Raw genomic sequence first — 24,586 nt, 5'->3', positions numbered from 1 at the left:
CTGTGACTGGCAATCCCTGCACTGCCTTGGCTTGGAGACCCATCACTTGAATCTCTGCCCCACCTCCACAGGGACTTCTCCCCCGTGTCCAAGGCTCTGTTCTTATTGCTAGGACACCCGTCATAACGGATCCGGGACCCACTTGACTCTGCATAACCACATCTCAACTTAATTCCATCTGCAAAGACTCTATTTCCAAATAAGGTCATATTCAGGATTGCCAGGGGTTAGGAGTTGAGCATATCATTGGGGAAGACACATTCAACCCATAGCAGTAGGGAATCACATACAGGTGGGGGAAGGGGGTTCAGATGCTGGCAGCCCCAAAAAAATGATAAATATCCACCATACCTCAATGCCACAGGGGGCTTCATTTCATCTAATAATGAAATAAATGATTTCAAAGCAAACGTTGGCTATGCCGAAAGCAGTAAAGGGGTCTATTAGCTCTCTTAGGGGAATCAAGTAGACAGGAATTTGCAGTAGGGTTGAGGTGGGGGTGTTAATTACAAAGGTAGAAGGTTCCTCCCTCTAAAACTGTGACCATCAGAAGGAGAGGGCCAAGCATAAGTCCTGCTCCCTTTAATGCCCACAGGCACCTGCCAAATATTTCTCTTTCATCTTCAAAAAGAGAAAACTTGGCCTGGAGGAGCCATCATGGATTTAAGTAGAAAGATAAATGGAGATTTTAACCGTGTGTATGAGTTACCTAAGCCATAATTTTTTTAACTGAATCAGTATATGACAGATGTCTGAAACATACGTTATTTACATAGCTGGTCTAGTCTTTTGCGCTGCTGCTTGCATAGCTCGCAACTCTTTTCAAACCTGACTACAGATATCAAAAGCATATCCCTTTTATCAACAATACAATAGCTTCGGAATAAATGCAAACACTAATCAAACAAACCCCAGGATTGAAAAGCACTTTACTCTTAGGAAAAGAGCAGATGATCTCCAAGTGATCCAAACTGTGAGTCTCCAGGTTTTCAGAAACCCAAGGAGGACTCAATGTTAATGGAATCCAACTGACCCTCCATCTGCTGGAAATAAAAATAAGCAAGTCATCTGTTCCCCTCTAGAAGCGGAACATAAAGTACAAAAGCTAAGTTGTTCCCATGTTCTCACTAACACGGCTAAGTGGCTGACCCCCAAACTGTACCTGGAGCCTTTACTGGTCACGTGTGTGCCTACTTCTCTGGCTGGACCACCAGCCTGTTACGATCGACATGGAACTCATCATCTGCTCCATTTCCCCCTGGTCTCCAGGCCATTTGTTGCATTTTTCCAACAAAAATCTCTGATTCACCTTTTGCTTTCTCTCACCTCTTCAATCCAGTCACTTACAAAGAACAGCCAGGGCCTTTGTCCTCACAGGTGTCCCTTTTGCCCTTCACCCCCATCCCTCCTTCCTCGGCTGATAGTGGGTTTTCACTATGAGGCGTGAGTACCACTCAGGTGTGTGAAGGCATCTCAGGTGGTGCCTGGTTGAATTATTTTTTTTTTCCTGAAACAGTAATACATTAATTGTAATGGGGCTTAGAAAAATAATTGTCAAATGAAACCTATAATGTCATATAAAATTTATAATTTTTCTTTTTAATCTGTTTAAATATAAAAGCATGTAGAATTAAAGAAAAATATTACGTAAATAACAGCGCAGATGGTATATGGACTCAGTTTAAAAATTCTTGAGGGTGGTGTGCTAATGCCTAGCTGTGTTGGGAAACACTACTCTGGGGTGGTCCCTCATCACCTTAACTGCTTGATCACCTCTGTCCCCTCAACCATCTCTCAGCAGGACTCCTAGTCTCCCAACTCTCTTGTCTTCCATCTATCCTGCAAGCCAGGGCCAGACACCTCTTCCTAAGATGCTCCTTTCATCATTTCTCTCCCAGACTCACAAATCTAATTCCAACCCTGCAAGCTCTGAATCCCATCTACATTTCAAGATTTCACTTGACCTAGCTACACATTATTTCCAGTGACATCCCAACAGCAAATTTCACAAAGATGTTTTCCTTTCCAGCTTTGCGCCTTGGTTCATACCGCTTCTACAACCTTCCTCCCCAGTCCTTCTCCTTCTCTGTCTCTTTAAATCCTACCCAGTTCTTTAAGATGCAAGTAAGTCCTCCCTCCAGGCAGCGTTTTTTATTAGGATCTCTTTTCTGAACCCCTATTCCACTTATACCAACCATATCAACCACCCCACTTAACTCTCGTTTATATTCCAGTATTTACCACTTTCTACCCGTGGGCTCATTGAGAGCTAGTAACCACAACAGGAGGTCCTGAAGAGTAGAATCTTCTGTTTTACATAACTATCTTTCATAGTTATACAGGATAGCTCACATTAGGCGTTCAAGACAGCCATGTTCATTCATTCATCCAATAAACATTTCCCGAGTCTCTAATAGGTGCCAAGCTCTCTAGTTGCTGGAAAAACAGATGCAAATAAAGCACATACTGCTACAAAGGAACTCACTGTCTAGTAAACCCGAGGTGCAGCACAGTGTCACCGTGTTGCTATAACACAAGTCCAGAACAAATGTCACGCAGGAGATCTGCTCCAGAAAGAGAAGGGGTATTCGAGCCTGTTCTGGACGGCTAGATAGCACTTGCCTTATAACTTAGCTAAATATCAGCCCTTTAAAGATGGGGAGCACCTTCTCAGCAGTGTGACATCAATTACAAACAGCACAAAAGGGCAACAAGATATTGCTGAAGGTAAAGAGTTTCCAGAGCTTGGAGCACAGGGTGGAGGGGAAGAGGAATGGAAGGAGGGAAGCAGAAAAAGCAGGGGAGGTCACATCATGAAGAGTCTTGGTCTCAGACTTCATCCATAAGCATGTGAAATGTGAAAAAGAGCTAAAAGGTAACAGGACCAGTTTTGCTTCAGGAGGGATTAAAAAAAACAAAAAAACAAAGCTCCTTTGGGGACATGGAGCATGAACTGGACATGGTCAGTTTGGAAGCTACTGTAATAGAAGATTTAGACAACAGAGATGAAAAGGGAGGGAGAGATTTCAGAAATATTTAGGTGGTAGAAATCAACGGGATTTTCTGGCCAACTGCTTGCACATTCCGATGTCAAATAAAAATAGCCTAGGGATTAACTACTTAAGGAAAAGTTTACTATCTACTTAAAAAATTACCCATGTCATTTCTTTCCTGTGTTACTGTGGCGAAGGTTACATTCGAGTTGACTATGGCCTATACTCTTAAAAACTACAAGAACTTCTACTTTAAACATGATAGATTAGGCATCATGCAGTTGCTATGACTGATCTACAGAAGCCTGTCCTAATTGCAAAGGTCAGCAAACGATCCCACGGGCAAGGATCCAGCCAGACTTCGCTCCTTGGTTATATCTGCACTCAACAAAAGCAATCTTGCACCAAAGAATATACCATTGTCTGCACTGCCCTAACTCTCCGGGGTATAGAGAATTTAAGCCACAATTGCTCTGGAAGTGTAAAAATGCTAAGTTTTTTATATAATACACTCATATTCCTTTTTTTTTTTCAAATAAAAACGTTCACAAGAGTGTAAAAGACATTGAAACACCAAGAGAGGTGACCTTTTGCAAGCACATTCATGTTCTCCCGGGAAATAAAGAATAAAGCCATTCACCACCAAGTGCAATATTCCTCACTTCTACAGGCCTGATGAAAGGAGTCAACACAGGTAGTTCCGCATTAAAACACTGTTGGAGCAGTGAGGCTGAAAATGGATCTCTACAAAGGAGGAAAAGGAGGTGACAGGGTGCTGTTTATTAATACTTGCATATGATGAGAACCTGCCTGAGTTTAATCCATTGTCCCCCGACCCCTGATCTGGCCCCGGCCTCCCATTAGTTTGGTCACCAGGACAAACCCTAATGCAGACACTTAATGTAATGTCTGGGCATGACAGGAAATAATAGGACTCCATTGCAAAACCAGCACTAGTCCTACACAGCCCACATATGGAAGCACATGACTCCAATCAGTAAAAAGGGCAAAGGTTATTTCTAACGATTTCTGTGTAAGTGCCCCAAGATCCTGGGCTTGCTCCGTTACAGAGCCACTGCGGAGCCCAACGCTATAATGGAAACGTGAGTCTATAATGGAAACGTGGGTCGGGAGACCCATTACAGACCAGGAGAGGTCATGTGACTCACCAGGGACACAGCTGGTTTGTGGCAGGCCCAGATTAGAACCTCGGGTGTCCATCCTCGACTCCCAGAAAACTCTCGTATTTCTTAAAATAACAGAACATAACGAACTGGGCCACACAATCCACTGTGCCCCAGAATTCGTTTCTATAAAATGAAAGCGAATAGACTCATCAAGGCAGAGTCCTGGCCATTCCTCCCCACTGGTTACATTAGATCAGCAGGCCAACTGATTGATATATTTTCTTCAGATGTCAGTTGGGGCTTGTGGTTTCTCTTTCTTTTCAAATCTGTTAAAGCCAGAGTATAAAAACTATCTAATTTACTGTTCTTTAAAATGACAAGCATCACAAAGTACCATGACCTTGGCAGTGTCTTGTTCACAAGGGGCATCATTTATGAACACATTCTGCAGAAACTTTATAGTGGAAAAATCACTTTCCAGTCTTCATCAATGGACTGTCCCTGAACTTGGGGTGAGGGCACGTGCAATTTAAATCATCAGCCATCCCCAGGGCTGGGGGAGAGGAGAGTGAAGAAAGTCAAAAGTTAGTGGTATCATTTGTGTAAAGAAGTCACAGTTCAGGAGTTCCTGTCGTGGCACAGTGGAAACGAATCTGACTAGGAACCATGAGGTTGCAGGTTCAATCCCTGGTTCTGCTCAGCGGGATAAAGATCTGGCATGGCCTTGAGCTATGGTGTAGGTGGCAGACGCGGCTCGGATCCTGAGTTGCTGTAGCTCTGATTGGACCCCTAGCCTGGGAACCTCCATATGCCGCAGGTGTGGCCCTAAAAAGAAAAAAAAATAAAGGTCACAGTTTACAAGGTCCTAACAGAGAAGGTTCCAATGCCTTCAACAAAAGGTTGTGTGCCTTGAAAATCATTTTATGGAGGTAGGTAGGCATGTTTTCATATATAAAGCCCTAGGCATTATACAGATATTTCCCTCTTTGTGGGGAGTTTTACTTTTCTCTCTAGTTAATTAATATCATAATTTCTAGTTTTGGAAACTGTGGAAGAATGATCTGTGTGCATGTGGCCTAACCCCTTGCTCAGATCACAGACGCACATTTTATTATTCATCTTGATTTGAACAAAAGGCGAGGTTTCCCGCCTTCTGCCCAGAAACCATCTTTGGGAAATTAATATTCAAGATGAACAATGAACTCATCTCACAGCCTGTGAACTTGCTGGTTGCCTGGAGGCCTGTGAATTCTTAGGATTATTTTTGACTTGGTAGCATGAATTGGGGGCTTAAATAGTCATAGAAGGCAAGTTTGAAAGTTTCAGAATTCTCTATCCAACTGTCCATTTGCAGGACCTCTTTAAGTTTTATATGTGTCTATTTTAACATCCTGAGATTAAGTCTTGTTTATCCTGAAGGTACACGAAAAAGCCAAGGCTAAATGTCAAGCCTTTTGCTGTAAATCACATTTCAAACTTATTAGTGGAGAAAAGACTGTTTGAAAAGGTGCTGTCTCATTAGAAAGCGATTATGGAATGCCCATTACATTTTTTGCCTTAAATAAAGAGTTAAACTTGAAGTACCTACTATATGATAAGTAAGCCTAAAAGGACAGCATTTAAAATTTCCAAGGATCTCTCCTTCCCCATAGTTAAAAAAAAAAAAAAGTGATTTTCCCCATATTTTTAAGGACTACTTGTGAGGGAGGTTTCTAAAAACAGTCTCAACTGCAGTTATTTTAAGTCATTTAGTACATCTCTGAAGAAGCTTATCTTGTCCTTTGAACCCACAACAGGAAATTCTTTTTTACTGAGAATGAAGTATGATAAATACTAGGCGCTATTATGCCAACTGACTGGACAAACAGAAAGAAGTATGAAAAGCCGCATGTGTTTCCAAGCTGCTTCATTTTCTATTTCATTTTATGTGACAAAGACTCTGTTTGTATCCAGAGTCGCCAATTTGATACAAGTGGATTTCCTTCCCATTTCTTAAGGGGAAGAGAACTTCTGGCAAATGATCTCAAAGTGTCTCAATATACCATCTATTCCTACCAACACTTACATTTGGAAAGGCACCATATCTGAAAAGGAAATTGATAAGCTACTCCCAACCTCTCCCAAAAAGATGCGTATGAGAAAGACTCCACCTGCTCTCCCATTGCAGGTGTCTGTCTTAATATTTACTATTGCCTTCCATTAGCCCCCAACCCTTTATATTACATGTATTAGCTAATATTTAAAATTAAGACTAAATAATAGCTCTCTACCTTTGGACAAAACTTAATTACATCCAATCTTGTAGCCCCATGAGAATCTAGCAAAGCACTTTACTGGGGAGTGGGGGCGGGGTGACCAACTTCAAAAAATGCTGAATGAATAACACAGCTCTTCTTCCCCCATCCTTTGGGTTTCTTTTCTCAATAGGAACCTAACATTAAATCTGCACAGAAAACCACCAACCTGAAAGAGCTGACCCTTCACTATCACTGTAGGACCAGCTTACCATTGCGAGTCAGGAAATAAAATAGGAAAGTCAAAGAAAATTGAAAGCTTCTCCCTCAAGTCCTCAAAAATGCCTTGCAAAATGGACAACAGCCAAGAAGTTCTTTAGCAAAGGATGAAAATGTGATCATAAGGATGCTGTGGCACCAGAGATAAAAACAGTCTCCCTTGGAATGTGCCCGAAATCATTAAAGAGTCTTACAGGTTTGTTGAAGAAATTATGGCCACCTGCTCTCCTATAGCCTCATATTTGGTATCAGGACTGATCCCCAAGAAGAGCAAAGAAGAGGAGAAAATATCCAGTGTGGAATGAAGACATTCAAACCCTAAACATAGGAAACCTGAGCTTGTCTGAACACTCAGCGCAGAACGGGTTTATAGACATATATGTTTTGAGGTTACATTTGGATTTAGGTGTATTTCAAAATTTACTGCCACAAGCCTGAAGACTATAGCGACCACAGCCGTGACTGACTTCAATTACTGAGTATAAACTGTAGTTGTCACTTCCTTTACAAATTTGGCTTTTTGTGACAGAGAAAATCAAAGGAGCCTTATTGCCAAGCAGTACCTCCTGATGTCACCAGATTTTGCAATTAAAAAGATGGTTATTTTATTCATGGAAATGCAGTCGTAAGACATTTTTAAAGTATGAGATACTAGCCCCAGTTAAAAAAAAAAAAAAACTTGCTGTTTTAGGAGAAAGATAGTAGAGCTAGACTTTAAGTACCAACCGCAAGCTTAGAGCAATCTTCCTAGTTAAGACAGGATTTAGAATGATTTGGTACAGAATGCGTTTTCAAATATAATCTTGGTTCTTCCATTCCATTCTGTTTAGAAGAAAATGAATTCTTTTAGAATGAAAAACAAATAAACCATACTTGGTGTCTTATACATCATACACCATTACATACAAGTGGTCAACAGTAAGTAAGGAGAAAACAACGAAAAGAGTTGCACGATTTTCCTGCTCCAGCATTTCAAGTATTTTATCCCAAGTCACACAGCAAAGCCAACCCGCTGTATTTCCAAAGGACCTAACTGGCGCCTTCAGAAATGCTTCTATGCGTTTTAAGGTGCAACCTCTTTTGAAGCCTTCATGCCTGTTTATCGTTTTGTTTGTCCTTCCTGTTTAACATGCAAATACATGACACAGCCTCCGTTCCTTCCATACGACCTAATTCAAAGCAGCATATGTTAAATCCACGCAGAATCATGTGAGCATTCAATCCGCAGACACACCATTACCCATTCAATGAGCTTCCAACACAGTTCTCTGCGTGCAATCAGACCAGCCGGGGATGCAAGCAAACCTCTTCCCCGACTCAAACCATCCAGAACTGCACGGAACCTGTTCCCTTTTAAGAAAGACGGGCCGTTTAAATACCCACTAGGATAATAACTGGCCACAATGCGGGAGTGAGCAAGCCGGTACTGCAGGCAACGGCGGGCACAGGCTCTCCCACAGGCTCAAGGAGGCTGGGCGCCCGAGCTTGCAGGCATTTATCTGTGCAGCCAAAACGCCCGGCACGTCCCCCTCCCTGATTTTACCTAATAGCTCTCAAACCCCATATTGAGAGGGCCTGCTGTGGCTCTTGCGGAGGTACAAAATGGTGGATGTGAGCTAATTTTTTCCTGCTTTCCCCATAACTTATCGCATCCATCACCGCCCGTCCTCCCGGGGAAGCACCCTGGCCGCTGCGCCCCAAGCACGCCCGCGGCCCCAGGGACATAAACGCGGTTACCGACCTGACGTCATGTAGCCCCGCGAAGCCTGGGGCGCGAAGGCCGCGGGGAAGCGCTTGTGCAGGCGGTAGTCCTTCTCGCTGCGGGACCTCATGCGGTCCGAGGCCCGATCCGAGAAATCCGAGCTAGGCCAGGCTCGCCGCAAGGTTGTGCTCCGGGTCTTCTTCATGGTGGGGAGGGCGACCCGCTGCCCCGATCCTCGGGGCCTCAGCGCCGGGGCGCAGCGCGCGGCTTCATCCGTCTACGGCGGGCACGACCCGGCCGGACTCGGCGCGCATTTTCCCAGCCCTTCCTCGTCGGCGTCTACACCGCCAGCGGCGGGTCCGGCCCTCCCCACGCCCCCACACCCCCCCACGGCGAAGGCTCCGATTTTACACACGTCCCACAATGCATTACACTTCATTTGCAATCCGCCCGGCTTATAGCTTCCAGATTCCTGGGGGGAAAGGCACGTTAGGAGGCTCCCCGGCCAGGAGGAGGCGGGGAGGGGGCGGGCGGGGTGGGGGCGCCGAGACTTGCAGCGTGAAAGCAATGGGAGCGCAGACAATGGCCCGATTCAGCGCAGGAGTGCTTAGCCAACTGTGAGCCACGGCACAAAAGACCCAAACAAATGAGGAAGCCGAGGCCTCCGGAGCTGACCCGGAGACCCTCTCTGCACTGGGCGGTTCAGAGCGAGGCGTGGGGATGACAGTGTCCAAGTCGTGTCCCCCTTGGCCTATCAGCCGCGCGGCCCGCAATCCCCGGCGCAGGCTGGCTCTGCCTCCCCTGCAGTCCTTGGGAGGCAGTCTTCATTACAGAGGCTCGGATGGGGGGCGCGTGTGCACGGGATCCGAGCAGGCTCTGCAGTCAGCAGCTGCGCCAGGCGGGCTCCTGCCGAATCCAGGAAGAGCCCGAGTTGTCCTCGCGACTGCAGCGCCTCTTCGATCTTCTTCCTTCCGAGGCTCGCGGTGCTGTGCGTGTGTGCGTGTATGTGTGTGTGCGCGCGCACCGACACGCATGTGCCCCCCCTACACATGCATGCTCCTACTTACTGGCCGCGGCGGTGACGGGAGCCATGGCTGCCAAGGATGCGGAGCCTGCCAATCGACACCCGCACGGTGGCACCGCTGCTCAGTCGCGAGCGCGCAGAGCGGCTATTGAAGGACAGGAAGCCGGAAAGCCGCCCAGCCTCATGCTAATCACCGAGCTGCCTTAAGTTAGAGCACGGATCCTGTCAGGCTTCTCATTTTCATGTAAAACAGCCCGCGGCGGCTCTGGGACCTTGGCTGGTGCCCCAGTCCGGAGTCGGCGCTTGAATATTTACATATTTTTAGGATGGCGCCTCCCCTTCGCAGAAGGGGATAGAAATGGTCGGTGGGAACAAGACGATCTGCGGTGCCCTGTCTCGCCCACCTGCGCCAACCCCGAAGTCATTTAGAGACGGGGAGGGGGTGCCACCCAGAGCTCCTCGGACAGCCGCAAACCCCCTGGCCACCTGGTCCACGCCGCCTGGAGAACGCGGTGGGGACGACTCTGGCTCTTCTTCTCTCTCTCTCGAGTCCCCTGTGTCAGTCACTACCAGCCTGACGACCTGCGTTCAGGTCCACGGCCCCTTTACACCGCTCGGCTCTGCACAGCTGTTTCTGGTCCAACGACCAATCGCTAAAGGACAACAATGCGCGCTGCGCGGGAGGAATGGAGGGGGCGATGCGCCGCCCCGGCCGAGCCGCGGGGCCCGGGATGCGGGGCCCGGACGCGGAGGTTACGCCGAGTTAAAGGCGCGCTGCCACACTGCGGCGAACCCCGACTACGCTGCGCTGCGGCCGTTTTTTTCAGCAAGGCTTATTTCCCCATGCAGGTTTCCAAAAATGCTTGGATGTTGTCATCAACAAAAATAAGCTCGGTTTTTCTTACTTGCGCTTTTTTCCTTGTGTGACGATGCAACATTCGAAATCATATTTTCTGCTGTTTTTCATGTCAGCAGGTGCCAAGGTGCAGAGACAAGGTTATGAAATCTTCATGAAGCTATGATTTTGGTAGGTGGATGCCACAAACCTCCCCCCCCCAAAAAAAACCCCACATTGGGTTCTAAATGGTTAAGACTCAGTAGTTTTAGCACAATTCGGTGCTATTCCAAGGCTTTAATCCTTTGGGGCGGGGGCAGCAAGGTTCTTGGAGAACCACGCAGAGGGGGCGGGGTTTAAACCACAAAAATAGAATCTAGAACTTTCATTCAGTATCTCAAGGCTGCCGTCTGTAACCTGGGGCCAATGGAACCTTGGGATATGGCGTAAATAAACAAATAAAAATCACTAAGCATCATATATAACTTATGTTTACACTAGTCAAGATTTATTACTAACTGTATACCAATTAGCAAATGTTCAGTGACATTTCTTAAAAGTTAGAAAAGAATAATCCCCCAAAAGGCACGTTTTGCTAAAATGTCTTCCCTACTGTAAGAGGATTGCTAGTAACAGAAAGACTCCAGCTATAGAAGAGCAAATGTGTAAAGAACCATAAAGGTAATAAAAAATAACTGTATTAATGAATGCATGAGATACTGACATTTAGATATCTCAATCCAATTCAACAATTACTCAGTATCTCCCATGAGCCAAAAGTGGTAATATGAATGATTATAATAGTTATGACTGAAGGCTAATGGGGAATGCTGTGGCAACTGTGATACTTATTCATTCAACAAATGATTATTGACTGTCTGGTATATGCTGTGATGGGTGCTGGGCAAACAGAACACCACACATGGCCCCATATAACTTATGGTCTAGGTAGTGAGCAATTAAAGGCACAGATTGTGTTAAGGTCTACAAAGAAGAATTATCTCTATGAAAAAAGGCCAGTTAATCTGAGACCTGCAGGAAGTGGCGTATCCAAGATGATGATGTTTCAGAAAGTGGGAACAGTATGTGCAAAGGCCCTGAGGTAGGAAAGAATCATGGCTTCTGCAAGAAGTGAAAGAAGGCCAGTGTAGCTGGAATTGGTGCATGAGAGGAAAACGTGTGATGAGGTCATGGAGGAAGCCAAGAGCCAGATCATGCAAGGACTTGCAGGCTACATTAAGGGTTTTGTATTCTATTGTATTATGTGAACCACTGAAGGGCTTGAGGCAAAGAAGCAATGATAATTTTAGAGTTTCAATATACAAAGGGCTTAAAAGAGGGAATCTGTTCAGGGGGAGGGGTCTGCCAGGAATTTTCTGGAGAGTAAGTTCCAATTGCACTTGATTTAAAACTGAAAAAATATTCATTGTTCATATGAAGAAATGGAAATGGGTTGATGGATATTTTGGAAAGAGAGCTCTAGCTCCACTCAGCTGGCCTCTGAATGCCGGCCTTTAAAAGAGTGATATTAGCTGGTGTCTACCTCAACAGAATGTTCTTGGAGCCAAAGCCAGATAGCCAGACACAGAAGAATCAGGTAGTAAATAAACTGGGTTAGTTAGCTGAATCAAATCAGATACTAATGTAGGAGAGGTTGGGGCAGTTAAGTAATTTACACATCCAAATTAAATGGCAACCTCAAAAGAAGTTATGAAGGTAAGACGTGAATCTAGCAAACAACACATTGTGAAACCAATCCTATGTGAGGAAAGTAGAGGTGGAATCCCCTGTTATTATAGCCACTGTTAAAATCAGACGCAGTGTGTCCATCTGTCCTGTGGCAAGATTCACTCTGGTCACATGCAACCCCAAGTTCTAGCTTCAAACCTCTCAGCCGACTTGAGACAATCAGGTGTTGGGGTTCTGAACTGTTCATCAGAGAAGCTCAGTAATAGAATCCCAGTTGTCAATGCTAGGAAAGTTTATAATTAAATAGAGAAATGATACAGCAAATCACTTTCATAGTATTCATATTCTGAAAAATCAGCCTTAAGAATAAATTGTAATAAATTGTAATAATAGATTAGAGACACTAATTAGACACACATTTGCTTTGTGATTCTAATCCAAATGTATACAGTTGGCCTTTGAACAACCGCGCTAACAGGAGTATAATTTAAAGTAGCCTTCTCATCCATAGTACACTGCATTCAACCAGGACAGACCACGTAGTACTATAGTATTTATTATTGAAAACTACCCACATGTAAGTAGAACCAGACAGTAAAACCTCTGTTGTTCAAAGATCAACTATAACTGCCTTTAGACTTGCAATTTTAAGGTGAAAGGCAGAAGAATTTTGACTTCGACATGATCCACATTTAAAACTTTGGTTTATTAATCATAATGGAAAAGAATATATGTATAATATATATAAAAAAAACTGAACCACGTTGTTGTACAGTACAAATTACCACAACACTGTAAATCAACTATAGCTCAATAAATTTAAAATAAAAATAAATAAAACTTTGGTTTATTAGATTTAAAAGAGTTGAATGAATTTAAGAGTTATAAGCATGTAAACTCCATGAAGGCAAGGGATAGTTTCTGTTTTATTCATTGTAGTTCATCGTTCTGCTTTGTTCATAGCTGCATTTCCAGTGGAGAGCACCAACTGGCACAGGCGTGATGACAAATGAAGCCTGGGTAAGTACTCTGAATCACTTGGTTTGAAGTCTTCCATAACTGTACTTCTGAATGGAGCTAATTATTGAGTAGAGGAACTTTTGCCTTCAATTTGAATTGATCATATGTTTTTTAAAGGCCTCCTAAGAGTCATTAGTTTTTATTTTATTATTTTTTAAATATCAAATTTACAGACAGAATACCTTGAATCTAAAATTGAGGTGATTTGCTGTCCACGGAAAGATCCCCTTTGGTATGGCAAGAGAGCTAAGTATGCAGAAAGGAAATAGGTGTTTACGTATTTCTGTATGTCTGTGACATATTCATGGAACTTTGTGAGTAAAATATTTGTTAAATGAAAATCAAAATTCTGTGTCTGATAGTCATCTTTCTGCTTCTTCCAGAAATATAACTTGAAAGATATATTAATAGTTTAATTTGACCAAAGTGCTTAGTCAAAAAATATATATACAGATAACACACCTCAAAGTCAGGCAGTTACCAGGTTATAAAGCTAAATGGAATCTGGAAAAGAGCATGTTGCAGGAGGACGAATGCTTTTTCAGAGGCCTGAGGTGGAAAATTTGGGGGCATTTCTTATGTGACACACATCTACATTCATATATTCATATGTATTCATATGTATGTTGTGTGGCCTGGGATATTTTGGCATCCAAAGGCAGCTCACCATGTATTTGGTGGATATGTTTTGTTCTCCTTTGCCCGAGCTCCAAACTGCTAGTTACAACTTTATCAGAAAGCTTGAGCATCCATTACCTTTCTGAGAAAATGCCCTCTTCCTGTGTGGACTCACGGTGTGGTTGCCTGAGTGGTGGTCACACCACTGGCGTTTAGGTTTGCAGCTCCCGATAAATAATGTGCTCTGGGAAACGCTTGTTCTGAGATAGGTTAACAAATGTGACTTGAAAACCGGGTCCCACTGTAAGTTCAGACGATGTGCTAAAGTTACAACAGGCTTGCTGGACCTTGCTGAGCCTTTCATGTGCAAACGCACCTTGTAAATCTATTTAAAAAAAAAAAAAAAAAAGGCTCCTCAAGCTCTAATTATAGGAACACTTGTGTTTTCAACCACAGGTGATGATTGAAACACCCTCGACAGTGATAAATCCATGGGGTAAAGTATGTTTAGGAGAAGTCTTAAGAATAATGAGATGGTGTAAATACTGTTCCTTCCATCCCTATCAAAATCTAAGCTGAAATGCTCTGTCTCTCTACTTAGTACATGGTCACCTATCACCCGCTCCCAAAAGGAGTAATAGCATTCTACTTCCAAAGGTAGCAATGTTTGGGGATGGACAAACTCACCAAGGAAAAGTAACACAAAGAGGGGCCTGAGTCTTCTGGAAATTTGTGGCTGGAGTAGGTTGGCAGGATCTTGATAACCATATCCAGACCAGACTAATCGCAGTCAGAGTAATAGAGGGCAGTGAAGTGTGGTGGTTCTAAGGAGAGGGCACTCCTGTCTTTGCTGCCTGAGAAAAGTTAACCTTTGAGTCATTTTTTTCCAATGGATGGTAATAATCTCTCTCTTAAAGTGAGGGTTTGAGGTAAATATATAAATGTACCAGCTCACTGCTGACAAGCAGAAGGCATCAAGAAAAAACTAGCCGATTTTATTATTACTCTTGATCACTAAGGGGGAAAGCATTTTTAAAAAACCTGAATTCTCTCTAGATGCTCCTGTTTACCTATGAATCCTGCTTTGCATCAAGTGACAAAACAAACTGAATCCCAGTGGGGGCCAGAGATGCTACCAGCAAGTAACACCATGGTACTGAGTTACATAAATGAAATACAGAGCATCCACACACTGGCTTTAGAAAAGAGACAGAAGAAAATACCCAGGCACAGCTAGCATGTACCCAAGAGTGCAACATTCAGTGGCGCCCAGCACGCCCTGCTCAAAATGGAGAAGTGACTGAGATCAAGAGCAGAAGACCAGGGAAGGTGGACAACACCTGCACCCGGCAGCAAATGGAAAAAGCAAATGCGAGGAAATTCTGACACATGCTCCAACATGGATGGACCCCAAAGACATTAGGCTAAATCAGCTAGACGCAAAAGAACAAATATTGTACGATGCCTCTTAGATGTGGTGCTTAGAGTCATCCAATTCGTAGAGACAGACAGTCCAATCGTGGTTGTCAGGACCTGGGGGAGGGGGAAGAGGAGTCAGCGATTCCCAGGCATGATGTTTCAGTTTGGGAGGATGACAAAGTTCTGTAGGTAGATGGTAGTGACGGTCACACAACGACATAAATGTTAAGGCCACTGAACTGTGCGAAAATAATGCAAATATTAAAACTGAAAAAGTAAAAGGAATCGAGCCCAAGAGGCAAAGGCACGGTCAGGAAGTGGCTTTGTGGGGATGGCAAGGAGGGCAAGCCGTTGTGAACAGGTCCACTTACCCGTGCCCGCGGAGTGTACACACCCTCTCCTTTTTTACCTTTGAAAACAAAGACTGGTATCAGGTAGACCGAGAATAGAAAACAAGCTCAAAAGTAAACTAGCAGGGTCAAGTTCCACCCAAGTATTATGGGAAAATGATTCCTTCAAGGGTGCATTTGAATTTGTCAAGATTTAGAGAAATTTTTTAAAGGTTTTTTTTTTAAGTTAATAGGCACCAACGTTTTTCGCTCTTTAAAATGTGTATCAACAAACACTCCATTTCTACCAGTTGGAATAAGGAACCTGAGCAAAGACACAGTGGTCAGAAGTGCAAGAAGGAAGCCCTAAGTAGTCTTGTTTGTCTGAAAAGCAAGGAAACGTAGGGGATTCTCAAGCGACTAGGCTGGAAAGGCATTTGGGACAGTTGGGAGGCTTAGGATTTGAGGCCAGTTAGTCTGTGCCTAAATCAAAAGGAAAGGGGGCCGCTGAAAACTGAGCAAAGGAGAGATGTAACCAGGTATGACTTACAAATTTAATCCAGTGGGAACTGGCTGTGCACTTGAGGGAACTTTCTGAGGGGACAGGAATGTTCTTAAAACTGAATCGCGGTGATGGCTATGCAATTGCATAAATTCATAAAAACGTACAGAACACTTAAAAATAGATGGATTTTTGTGGCATACAATTATACTTCAATGATAACCTCAATGATACTGTTTAAAAAATGAACTCAGCCACAAAGTGGAGGATAACCTGGAAAACTTAAAGACCTCAGCTAGAAAACCAGAGAGGAAGGGACAGCCATCATGCAATTGAGAGGGTGCAAGTCAGAATTTGATTCTAGCAGAAAGAATGGAGGAAAGTGAACAGGGAATGTTGCCAGCTTTGAACCTGTGACCTGCACAGGTGACCTCATGAGAGGAGGGGGAGTGGAGGGCAGACGAAGGAGAGAGGGTCACAGAACATCCCGAGCTTGTGCACCGTGTTCCACACATAGAAACAGGGAAGTCATTACAATTCTGGATCCACCCCTTGCTTGAGCTTTGAAGTCCTGCGTAGTTATGCGACTGATTTTGGTTCTTATTGCCCTACTTTTCAATATTAGATAATTCCTAAATATTAGACATACACACACTTTTCTTCTTGCGAATATAACTATCTCTCCATTACCAAATCTGTTGACAACTTCAGTCCTTATCTGGCTTCTTGCTTGGCACTATTGCCTACTCTCTCCTCTTAAAATGTTCCCCTCTTTTGTCTTACGTTTTTTATGGGGGGGGGTGCACCTTCGGCATATGGAAGTTCCCAGGCTAGAGGTCGAATCAGAGCTGCAACTTCCGACCTATGCCAAAGTCACAGCAACTCTGGATCCAAGCTGCATCTGTGATCTACACCACAGCTCATGGCAACACTGGATCCTTTAACCCACTGGGCAAGGCCAAGGACTGAACCCGCATCCGCATGGATACTAGTCGGAGCCACAATGGGAATCCCTCCTTTGTCTTTTCTGTTGTTCCTCTCCACCAGCCCTCCTCCTAGCTCTCAATTCCACCTCTGCCCATTAAACCCTGGTGTTCTCTGGATTTCTGCCCCATTCACCCCTCTTCACCTTCAGTCTCACTAGCTGAGCTCAACAACATCGACTGCTCTGTTTTAACCCCAGTAAATGGATGATTTCCCAAAACTCTCACCATCAGACCTTTCTCCTGCTCATCAAATCTTTATTTCCTACTGTCAAGTAAGTATCTTACTTGGATGCTCCATGGACAATCAAATCCAAGCCGCTCAGTGCACACAGGAACCATCTCTATCCCCGTTCTCCCAACCTCTGGCTTCTGGGAATATATGTCTAGACACAGCGAATGGCATTCCCTTGTCCTCTGGAAAACTCGCATTCTTCCTCAAGACTCACACTGCAGTCAGCACTCTGACAAACTTTCCATCTTCTCCCTCTCTTGGCCCACCCGCCCTCCTCCTGCAGAGGGGAAAGCCCTGGCCCCGTCTGCACAGCCGTGGCTGCACCTCCTTTAGGGTGCTCACAACATCATCACAGAAGGTGATACTATGCAGAGATGTCCCCTACCACCCTGGCTTTCAGGCTTTTTGAGACCAAGGACGGTTTTGTTCATTGAACAAATGTTCACTGAGCCCTTGCTATGTGCTCGTAATGGCTATAAATTCTGCGATTCAAAGTTTAAGTGCAAAATAACAGCCCCAAGATCAAAATCATCTGTGATTGAAGAGTCTGCATGCTCAAGGGAGGAGACAGCAATAAAGAAATTAGTAAATGAAACAGAATATGAAATAATGATGAGTGTAGTGAAGGAAAATAACGCAGGGGAGGAAGACTAAGATGCAGGTTTGCGATTTAAGATGGGGTATCTTTTGAAGCCTTGTGCCTTTCAAAAGGTAGGTCCTCGATAAACAGGTGCCAAGATGTGCTGACTTTTGTGCAATGTTGTGTTCCTAGCAGAAACCCAACAAATGCCCATGGATTTATAAAGTGGATTCAGGGTTGTTAAAGAATATTATACCTACTCCGTTTCCCTCAGATCCACTACTAGCTAAGGAATAATAATAATAATAATGGCTTATGTTTGCATAGGACCTTACAGTTTATTAAGCCTCATTAGGTCTGAGGTCAGCAAAGCAGGAGTTGTCACCATAATCAGAGATGAAAAAAACGGAAGGCTCAAAGGCAGAGTGATTTGCCTAAAGTCATACAGAGGCTAAAGAATCAGAACCCTTCTCCTGAGTTTTCCAGTCCAGGATTTTTTCTGCCCCATCCCGCTGCTTCTGAAATGATGGATGTGGATAGTTTCTGGATTGAGGGTTATTTGTTAATTGCTTTTGGGCAATTCTGAAGGAAGTTCACAGACACCTTTATATTGCTACAATAGCCCCCAGATTTCTAAGTTATTAATAAGTTTTTATGAATATATGTGCACGTAAAAGAGAAGACAAATTTCTTCAGATGACTCAAATGACTCCCTGGGCTGGTTCATACAGATGGTGCGTGAGATTTAGAAGTAAATCCACACGCTTCCTTCAGACTAATCAATCTTGAAAGTTTTCTTTCCTCAATTCTGTTTGCAGGTCACCACAGACCTGCTTCCCAAGCCAGTGAAAAACCACACTATACCACAGATGGATTTTACAGGATGGATCTTTTTTCCAACATGTGGCTTCCCGTAATTTAGAGAAACATTATATATGAACAATTAAAATCATATATGAAGAAAGAAGCAAAGGTCCAAGAGTTTCCTGTTCTATCAAATTACAGTAATTTTTTTAAAGGCCCAAGATATTTAAATTCCTGACTCTATTTAAGAATAACTACTTTAACTCCCAGCAAATGGTAGGACTTTTCTGTGACATCATTTAATAATTACTAATGACACTTTAATATACACAGAGGTGATTTTTTAAATAATTTCTGCTAAGTCCATTTGAAAGATTTTTTTAACTTTCCTTCAATATTTCAAAATTTAAGTAGTAATTAGGTTTATGGGTAATAATCTTTAATCTTCCTATTATTGTCCATTTGATATTTTAAAGGTGCTGTGACACTTCTATTTTAAACACAGTTAGCTATAACCTAACAACTTTTTGTAGTAGCTTTGATTAGTTACCATGTTATTTATTATTCAACTAAGACTTTTTTTTTTTTTTGGTCTTTTTAGGGCTGCACCTGAGGCATATAGAGGTTCCCAGGTTAGGGGTCGAATCGGACCTGCAGCTGCCTGCCTACACCACAGCCACAGCAACTTGGGATCTGAGCCGCATCTGTGACCTACACCACAGCTCACAGCAACGCCCAATCCTTAACCCATTGAGCAAAGCCTGGGATTGAACCTGAAACCTCATGGTTCCTAGTCATGTTAGTAAATGCTGAGCTACAACAGGAACTCCAACTAGGACATTTTTTAAAGTAAAAAGGATGCTATTAATTACACTAGCACAAAATGCTTAACCAGTACCGTCTTGGCCAAATGAGCAACAGATGGTCACTTACTTTTAGTGAAAGAAAGCTAGTCAAAAAGCTTAAGATCTGTTTTATAAAAGGAACAAATAAATCTAAGTGGGGAGACAAGAAAAATCACCAGTGAGATCAGTTATTTTAAAATGTAAAACAGTAGTATGAGGGAGGGGGTCTCTATCTGCTCTTCTCTCTCCTCTGCCTCAAGGGGTGGAGACTCGAAGATCTTAGGCAAAAGTTTAATTATTGGCAAGTCATATATTGCATTGGTTCTGCTATGACCCCATTTACCCAAACCAAAAACCAGCTCAGGTAGTTGCATGCAATGGCAAATGTTTCCTGCAAGGAAAACACACAATACAGCAGAACCTCTGTTACCCAGACTCTTCCCCCCTTGTTTTCCCAGGTCCCATGTAGAGAATGAGGGGCTTTTTTCTTAAAAGGCCAGTGATGGCTCCCTCCACTGGAAAACTGACCCATTTAAAATTTTTTTTTATATTGCCCCACCGGAGGCATATGGAAGTTCCCGGGCCAGGGATTGAATCTGAGCCACAGCTTCGACCTGTGCTGAAGCTGATGCAACACTGGATCCTTTAACCCACTACACCTGGCCAGGGACTGAACCTGAGCCACCCGAGCCACTACAGTTGGATTCTAAACCCACTGGCCACAGCAGGAACTCCCATTTTAATTTTTTAAAAACAAAACCACATCAATTTATTTTGCTTTCTGCAATTCAGTTATATCTAAATATTCTGCGACCAAATGGAGTCCCTTGCCCAGAAGCAGGGAATGAAAGTGAGATGCTGAAGACACACAAAGGTGGGTACTGAAGATCCAAGTTCCAGCTGGAGATGTCAAGTTCAAACCACCAAGCTGAGCACGCTGGCAGCAGGGGGAAGGGACACGTGCCAAGTCCTGACATTTTGCATGTGGAATGGGCTTTGGAATACAAACTAGACTAGATATGAGCATCCAATGTGTGTGGACACATCTCTGTGCCAGTCAAGAAACCGTGACCTGTCTATCCTCTTTGCTTCTCAGAAGGAGGGAAATATTCTAGAAATGGGAAAAGGCCAAATGCAAAGAAACAGCTACAAGAAAGAAACAGAAGGCAATAAAGGAAAAAGGTGAAACCAAGGATGTGATGGAGACACAGTTTTGCAACACAGTTTTCTTCCAAAATTTCAGTGGGAGGCTGATTTCCAGAGAAATATCTGATCTGGCTTCCTGGCTTCAGACACTGTACGTTTCAACATCTCCACCTTCTCAGACATAAACCTTCTACAGCTTCTCCAGTACCAGGACACATTTTTAGACCTGAATTATTTAAGATTCAGACCTAAGGAAATCCACCCACCTTTGGTACTGACAAAGAAATGCATTCGTGGAGCCATGCACCAATACGCTAGTGAAGAGGTGGGCACTCCAAGTGGGATAGTTTAAATTTAGATCCTGTCACAACTGAAATATAAAACTGGCTTAGATGAGAGGCCGCATATGTCCTAAGTATGCATCAATTATGAGGACTTCCGTTTGGCTTTTATGTGTCATGACAGACTAATATAATCAGCGCCACAACCTCAGCAACAAAAACATCACAGCTTACAAGAAAGGCATTTTATGCACTTGTCAGTATTCTCAAATGACCAAGTTCAAGAGCTCCAGCACTGCAACTGGAGCAAAAGGTTCCTCTCAGCTGTGCACAGCCACAGGAGGCCAGGAAGGGGTTCATGGGCAAAGGACAAGAGAAAGAAGAGGAGGGGCCTGGAGCCTTCTTGGAGGGATGAAGTTTTCTTCACCTTCAGATTTTTGCTCAGGTAAGGCTTTCTCTGCCAGGATTCTGCTAAGGTGGATAGCTTAGGCATTCCATGTGAAGCCTCTGGAAGACATCTGTCAGTGCCTGAAACCCGGCACCCCCACTTCCCAGCTGGGCAACCTCAGACACGTCCTATTAACGCCTCTAGTCCTTGCTCTTCCTCTGCAACACGGGGAAAACAAAGGTGCCAATTTAATGGGGTTGTTCCGAGGATTAAATGAAATACGTGCCTGGCAATTAGTTCGTGCTCAGTAAACATTAATTCAATCCATTTTAATTAACACCCTATCCCGAGTCCAGGGCCAAAAACTCCGACAACTCCTGACTGCCAAGTCAGGTGCTGCATCCCTGGAAAGCTCAGAAGGTTCTTCATCATACCACGTTAAATCGTTGAAATAATTTTATTCTCTCTTTTTGGGGGGAGGAGAGGAGAGCCACCCGGAGGCACATGGAGTTCCTGGGCCAGGGATCAGATCCGAGCTAAAGCTGTGACCTAAGCTGTAGCTGTGGCAACACCAGATCCCTAACCCACTGTGCCAGGCTGAGGATTGAACCCGCGTTTCAGCTCTCCCTAGACCCCACTGATCCCGTTGCAATTCAAGAAGCATTCTTTTTTTGCCCATAATTTTGGCCTAACTTTATTCATTTATTCACAGTTTGATGCCATTAAGTCAGGTCACATATCCCTAAACCAAGACCACTTCACCAAATTGAACTCTAAATTATCATCCCCCCAACCCCACCCCGAAGAATGAGCAGGTAGGCACATTGGATGACTTGAAGTTCATCTCAGTGTTGGGGAAAAAAAAGTCATAAAATATTAAGAAACATAACCCCAAAATAATCAATAAGCATTCTTGAACTTCAAAAAAATCTAAAATAAATTACTTCTCCATAGTCTCCCAAACAACTCAAAGACCCTAGAAGGGTTCAACTCAGTGCAAATACATTGACTTCCAGGTAATTTTTGTCCAATATTTTGTTTCCTTTCCTTTCTTCCATCTTCCCTTCTTTCTCCCTCCTCCTGCTTCTTTTCCCTCCCTCCCTCTCCCTTTTCCTTTTACCTTTAAATGGTCAAACCTTGTTGCAATTTACCCTGTACACCAGCTTCCTTGCTCAGCATGAATAGGCCAGTTCCCCTGGCTCTGACTTGCTAGCTTAATGGTACTGAAACTGAAGAGCCAAGAAATGCTACGAAATCTTTCACCTGGAAATTGATAGTGTTTCTTTTTTTTTTAATCCCGGGGCTTTTCAGGATATGTGGTCTGCTATATTGTTGGAAATGGAATCAAACAGCTATTTTTTGTGGTCTCTAAATAGGAAGAATTTCTTCATAATTATAAAATCTGCTTTTTTCACACACATACATGCACAAAGAATAGAGAATATTAAAAGAAACAAACACACACACTCATGAAACAAGAGTTCCCAGCCATCCTTTAGCCCTTTCAAAATCAGTTTTGTCTAATAGGATGATGGTCCCTGCTCTCCCCCTTCCTCCCTCCCTCCCTCCCTCATCAGGGGGGTTATGGCCACTCAGAGACCTGCAGTGAGCGCCACTCCTAAGAGGCAGCATGGGAAGTTCAGGGGGTGGGATGAGAGTGATGGAAGGCACACCAAGCCAGTCACAGGGTTCTTAAGCTCATGCCCTGCTTCCACTACTCACTTCCTCTGGCATCTTGAGCAAGCATCCCATAGCTTCTCTGAGCCTGTATCATTTTACCCATCAACCTCAGTGAGGTTCTGAAGAAGATCAGAGCCCTCAGGGAGAATACCAAGTATGGAGAAAGAACACCGGGGTGGAAGTTCCATGCCAGCCTTTAATGATTCCCAACAGTCAAGTCACCAAACCTCTATGAATCTCAGTATCTTCATTTAGGAAAAGCAGGGATTGCATTCCACAGCTGCCATGTCCCTTTCCTGACTCAAACACTGTGACGTGTTATTATAATGAGATAACAAATATGGGTAGACAGTGACGTCAATGTAAAGCCCTATATCTCACTTTTATATAGAAGAGGTGATTAGGACCAGAGTAATAATAAATACATGGTAGGTCATCATTCTCTTTCTTTGTGACTTTAAGATGATAATAAAGCAAGTCATGGTAAAATTTTCCTTTGGAACAAAAGGAATAGTACAAAGAAATTCTTCGGAACTCATAATTGTAAGTTTGACACTCTTGGTTATGCCAGATCAACACTAAACAGAATTTGAAGTCAGACCAGAGCTTAGGTCATGGCTCAGCTTCTTAGAGCCTCTGTTGACCCTGGACAAATTATTTAACCTCTATAAGCCTCAGTTTTCTTATCTTTAACACGAGAACAGTAAAGATACACAGGGGTTCAAATAAGTTTTAAATAAGATAATACACGTAAACCTCTTGGCTCAGTCTTTGCCCAGAAAGTCTCTGCCATCAAAGCTGAGCGAATGGGGTAAAACTTAGTAGCCAAGAATTTCCAGTAAGTATTTATTTGATATACTTAAAGTCTTACTGGGGGGGAGAAAAGCTTGTTATTTCCCCAAAAGTAAAGAAAAGTACAAGCAGCAGCCCAGCTCAACTTTGGTGTCTACAAAGGCAAAAAAAAAAAAAAAAAAAAAAAATTTCAGTCTGGGGAGGAAACACCCACCAAACAGGATGCACAGGTGTTCCCTCATCTTCCTCCCTAATCCTTAGATCCTAGACCTATGCACAGACCACCGGCAGCTCCAGCTGTTCAATACACTGCCTAAGCCAGCACCTCGGACCCCTGGGGGCCGGCCCTCCAGGCACTGCCCCTCTCCCTCCCTCTTGGCACGACCCTTGGCCACCCTCCAAAACAGAGCAGGTTTGGAAACCATTAGCATTCCAAAGAAAAAAAATGAGTAAAATTTTAGTAAGAATTATTGCTGTCCATGAGGCATTATATTGCAGGAAGCACAGTGCCCAAAGCCCTCCATCGATTGGGCATTAAATTTGAGGGATTTTCATCCCAGATGACACAGTGGCACTATCCCATGGTCCCTGCACCTCCTGAGAGGTAGGGTCTCCAACCTTTCAGAGTCTACTTAATGGTATGTGCACACATATCGGGCGCCGCCAGAGATGTCTACACTGGGTGTTCACCCTGCTTCCTGGTCAGTCTGCGTGGTTTTCTACCTCCTCATCAGTCTCTGATTCTTCGCCAGATCCCCCAGTTCTGAAGTTGACCTGTGTTTCTAACTGTGGTCTGTCTCACCCTCATGGTGTGAAGGTTCCATCCACACTCTCCTCCACCTCCACCTTCAGCCTCCCTGTCGCCGGCTTCCCCCACCAACTCGGGTCCCACCTCAGCTCTGACTTGACCCAGCAGGTGGCAGAAGTGGGACGGGGTTGGAGGGGAGCTAAAATGGGGCATCCGAATATACAGGCAAAAGGTAAAGACGCTGAGGTTGAGGATGAGGATGAATCTAAAATTGGGGGCAGGGGGCTTTCTTCTTTAAGAGGGGGGTGGGGCTCTCACCTCTAGATAAGGGCA

General features: G+C 43.9%; 2 protein-coding genes across 14 annotated transcripts in view; one reads left to right on the top strand and one right to left on the bottom strand.

Annotated features, from left to right (window-relative positions):
* Positions 1-24,586, bottom strand: part of STOX2 (storkhead box 2) — a 215,223-nt gene that overhangs the window by 99,425 nt on the left and 91,212 nt on the right. For 4 of the 13 annotated variants that reach the window (XM_085000962.1, XM_005671698.4, XM_021075617.2 and 1 more), the window contains exon 1: positions 8,375-9,331. The exons of 7 other annotated variants lie outside the window; for them this stretch is intronic. Coding sequence is in view for 4 of the 6 variants with exons in the window: in XM_021075617.2 (XP_020931276.1) it covers positions 8,375-8,540 (166 nt within the window). In the remaining 2 variants the exon portion in view is untranslated. Of the gene's footprint in view, positions 1-8,374; positions 9,332-9,402; positions 10,022-24,586 lie in introns of those variants that run through there. 2 more of the 13 variants (XM_085000966.1, XM_085000960.1) reach the window with 1 other exon arrangement.
* On the top strand, positions 8,882-18,533 carry LOC146395865 (uncharacterized). The gene is made up of 3 exons (XM_085001063.1): positions 8,882-10,386; positions 12,847-12,903; positions 14,578-18,533. The coding sequence occupies exon 1, from the start codon at positions 9,718-9,720 to the stop codon at positions 10,246-10,248; it is 531 nt and encodes a 176-aa protein (XP_084857189.1). The 5' UTR covers positions 8,882-9,717; the 3' UTR covers positions 10,249-10,386; positions 12,847-12,903; positions 14,578-18,533.

This window comes from Sus scrofa, chromosome 15 (assembly GCF_054392235.1).
Source record: "Sus scrofa isolate SSC_HxYL_T2T_F1_AM1 chromosome 15, Sscrofa_HxYL_maternal_Yorkshire_Landrace_v2.0, whole genome shotgun sequence".
NCBI lineage: Eukaryota > Metazoa > Chordata > Mammalia > Artiodactyla > Suidae > Sus > Sus scrofa.
The sequence above is the reverse complement of the archived record's forward strand: the minus strand, read 5'-3'. Positions and strand labels throughout refer to the sequence as shown.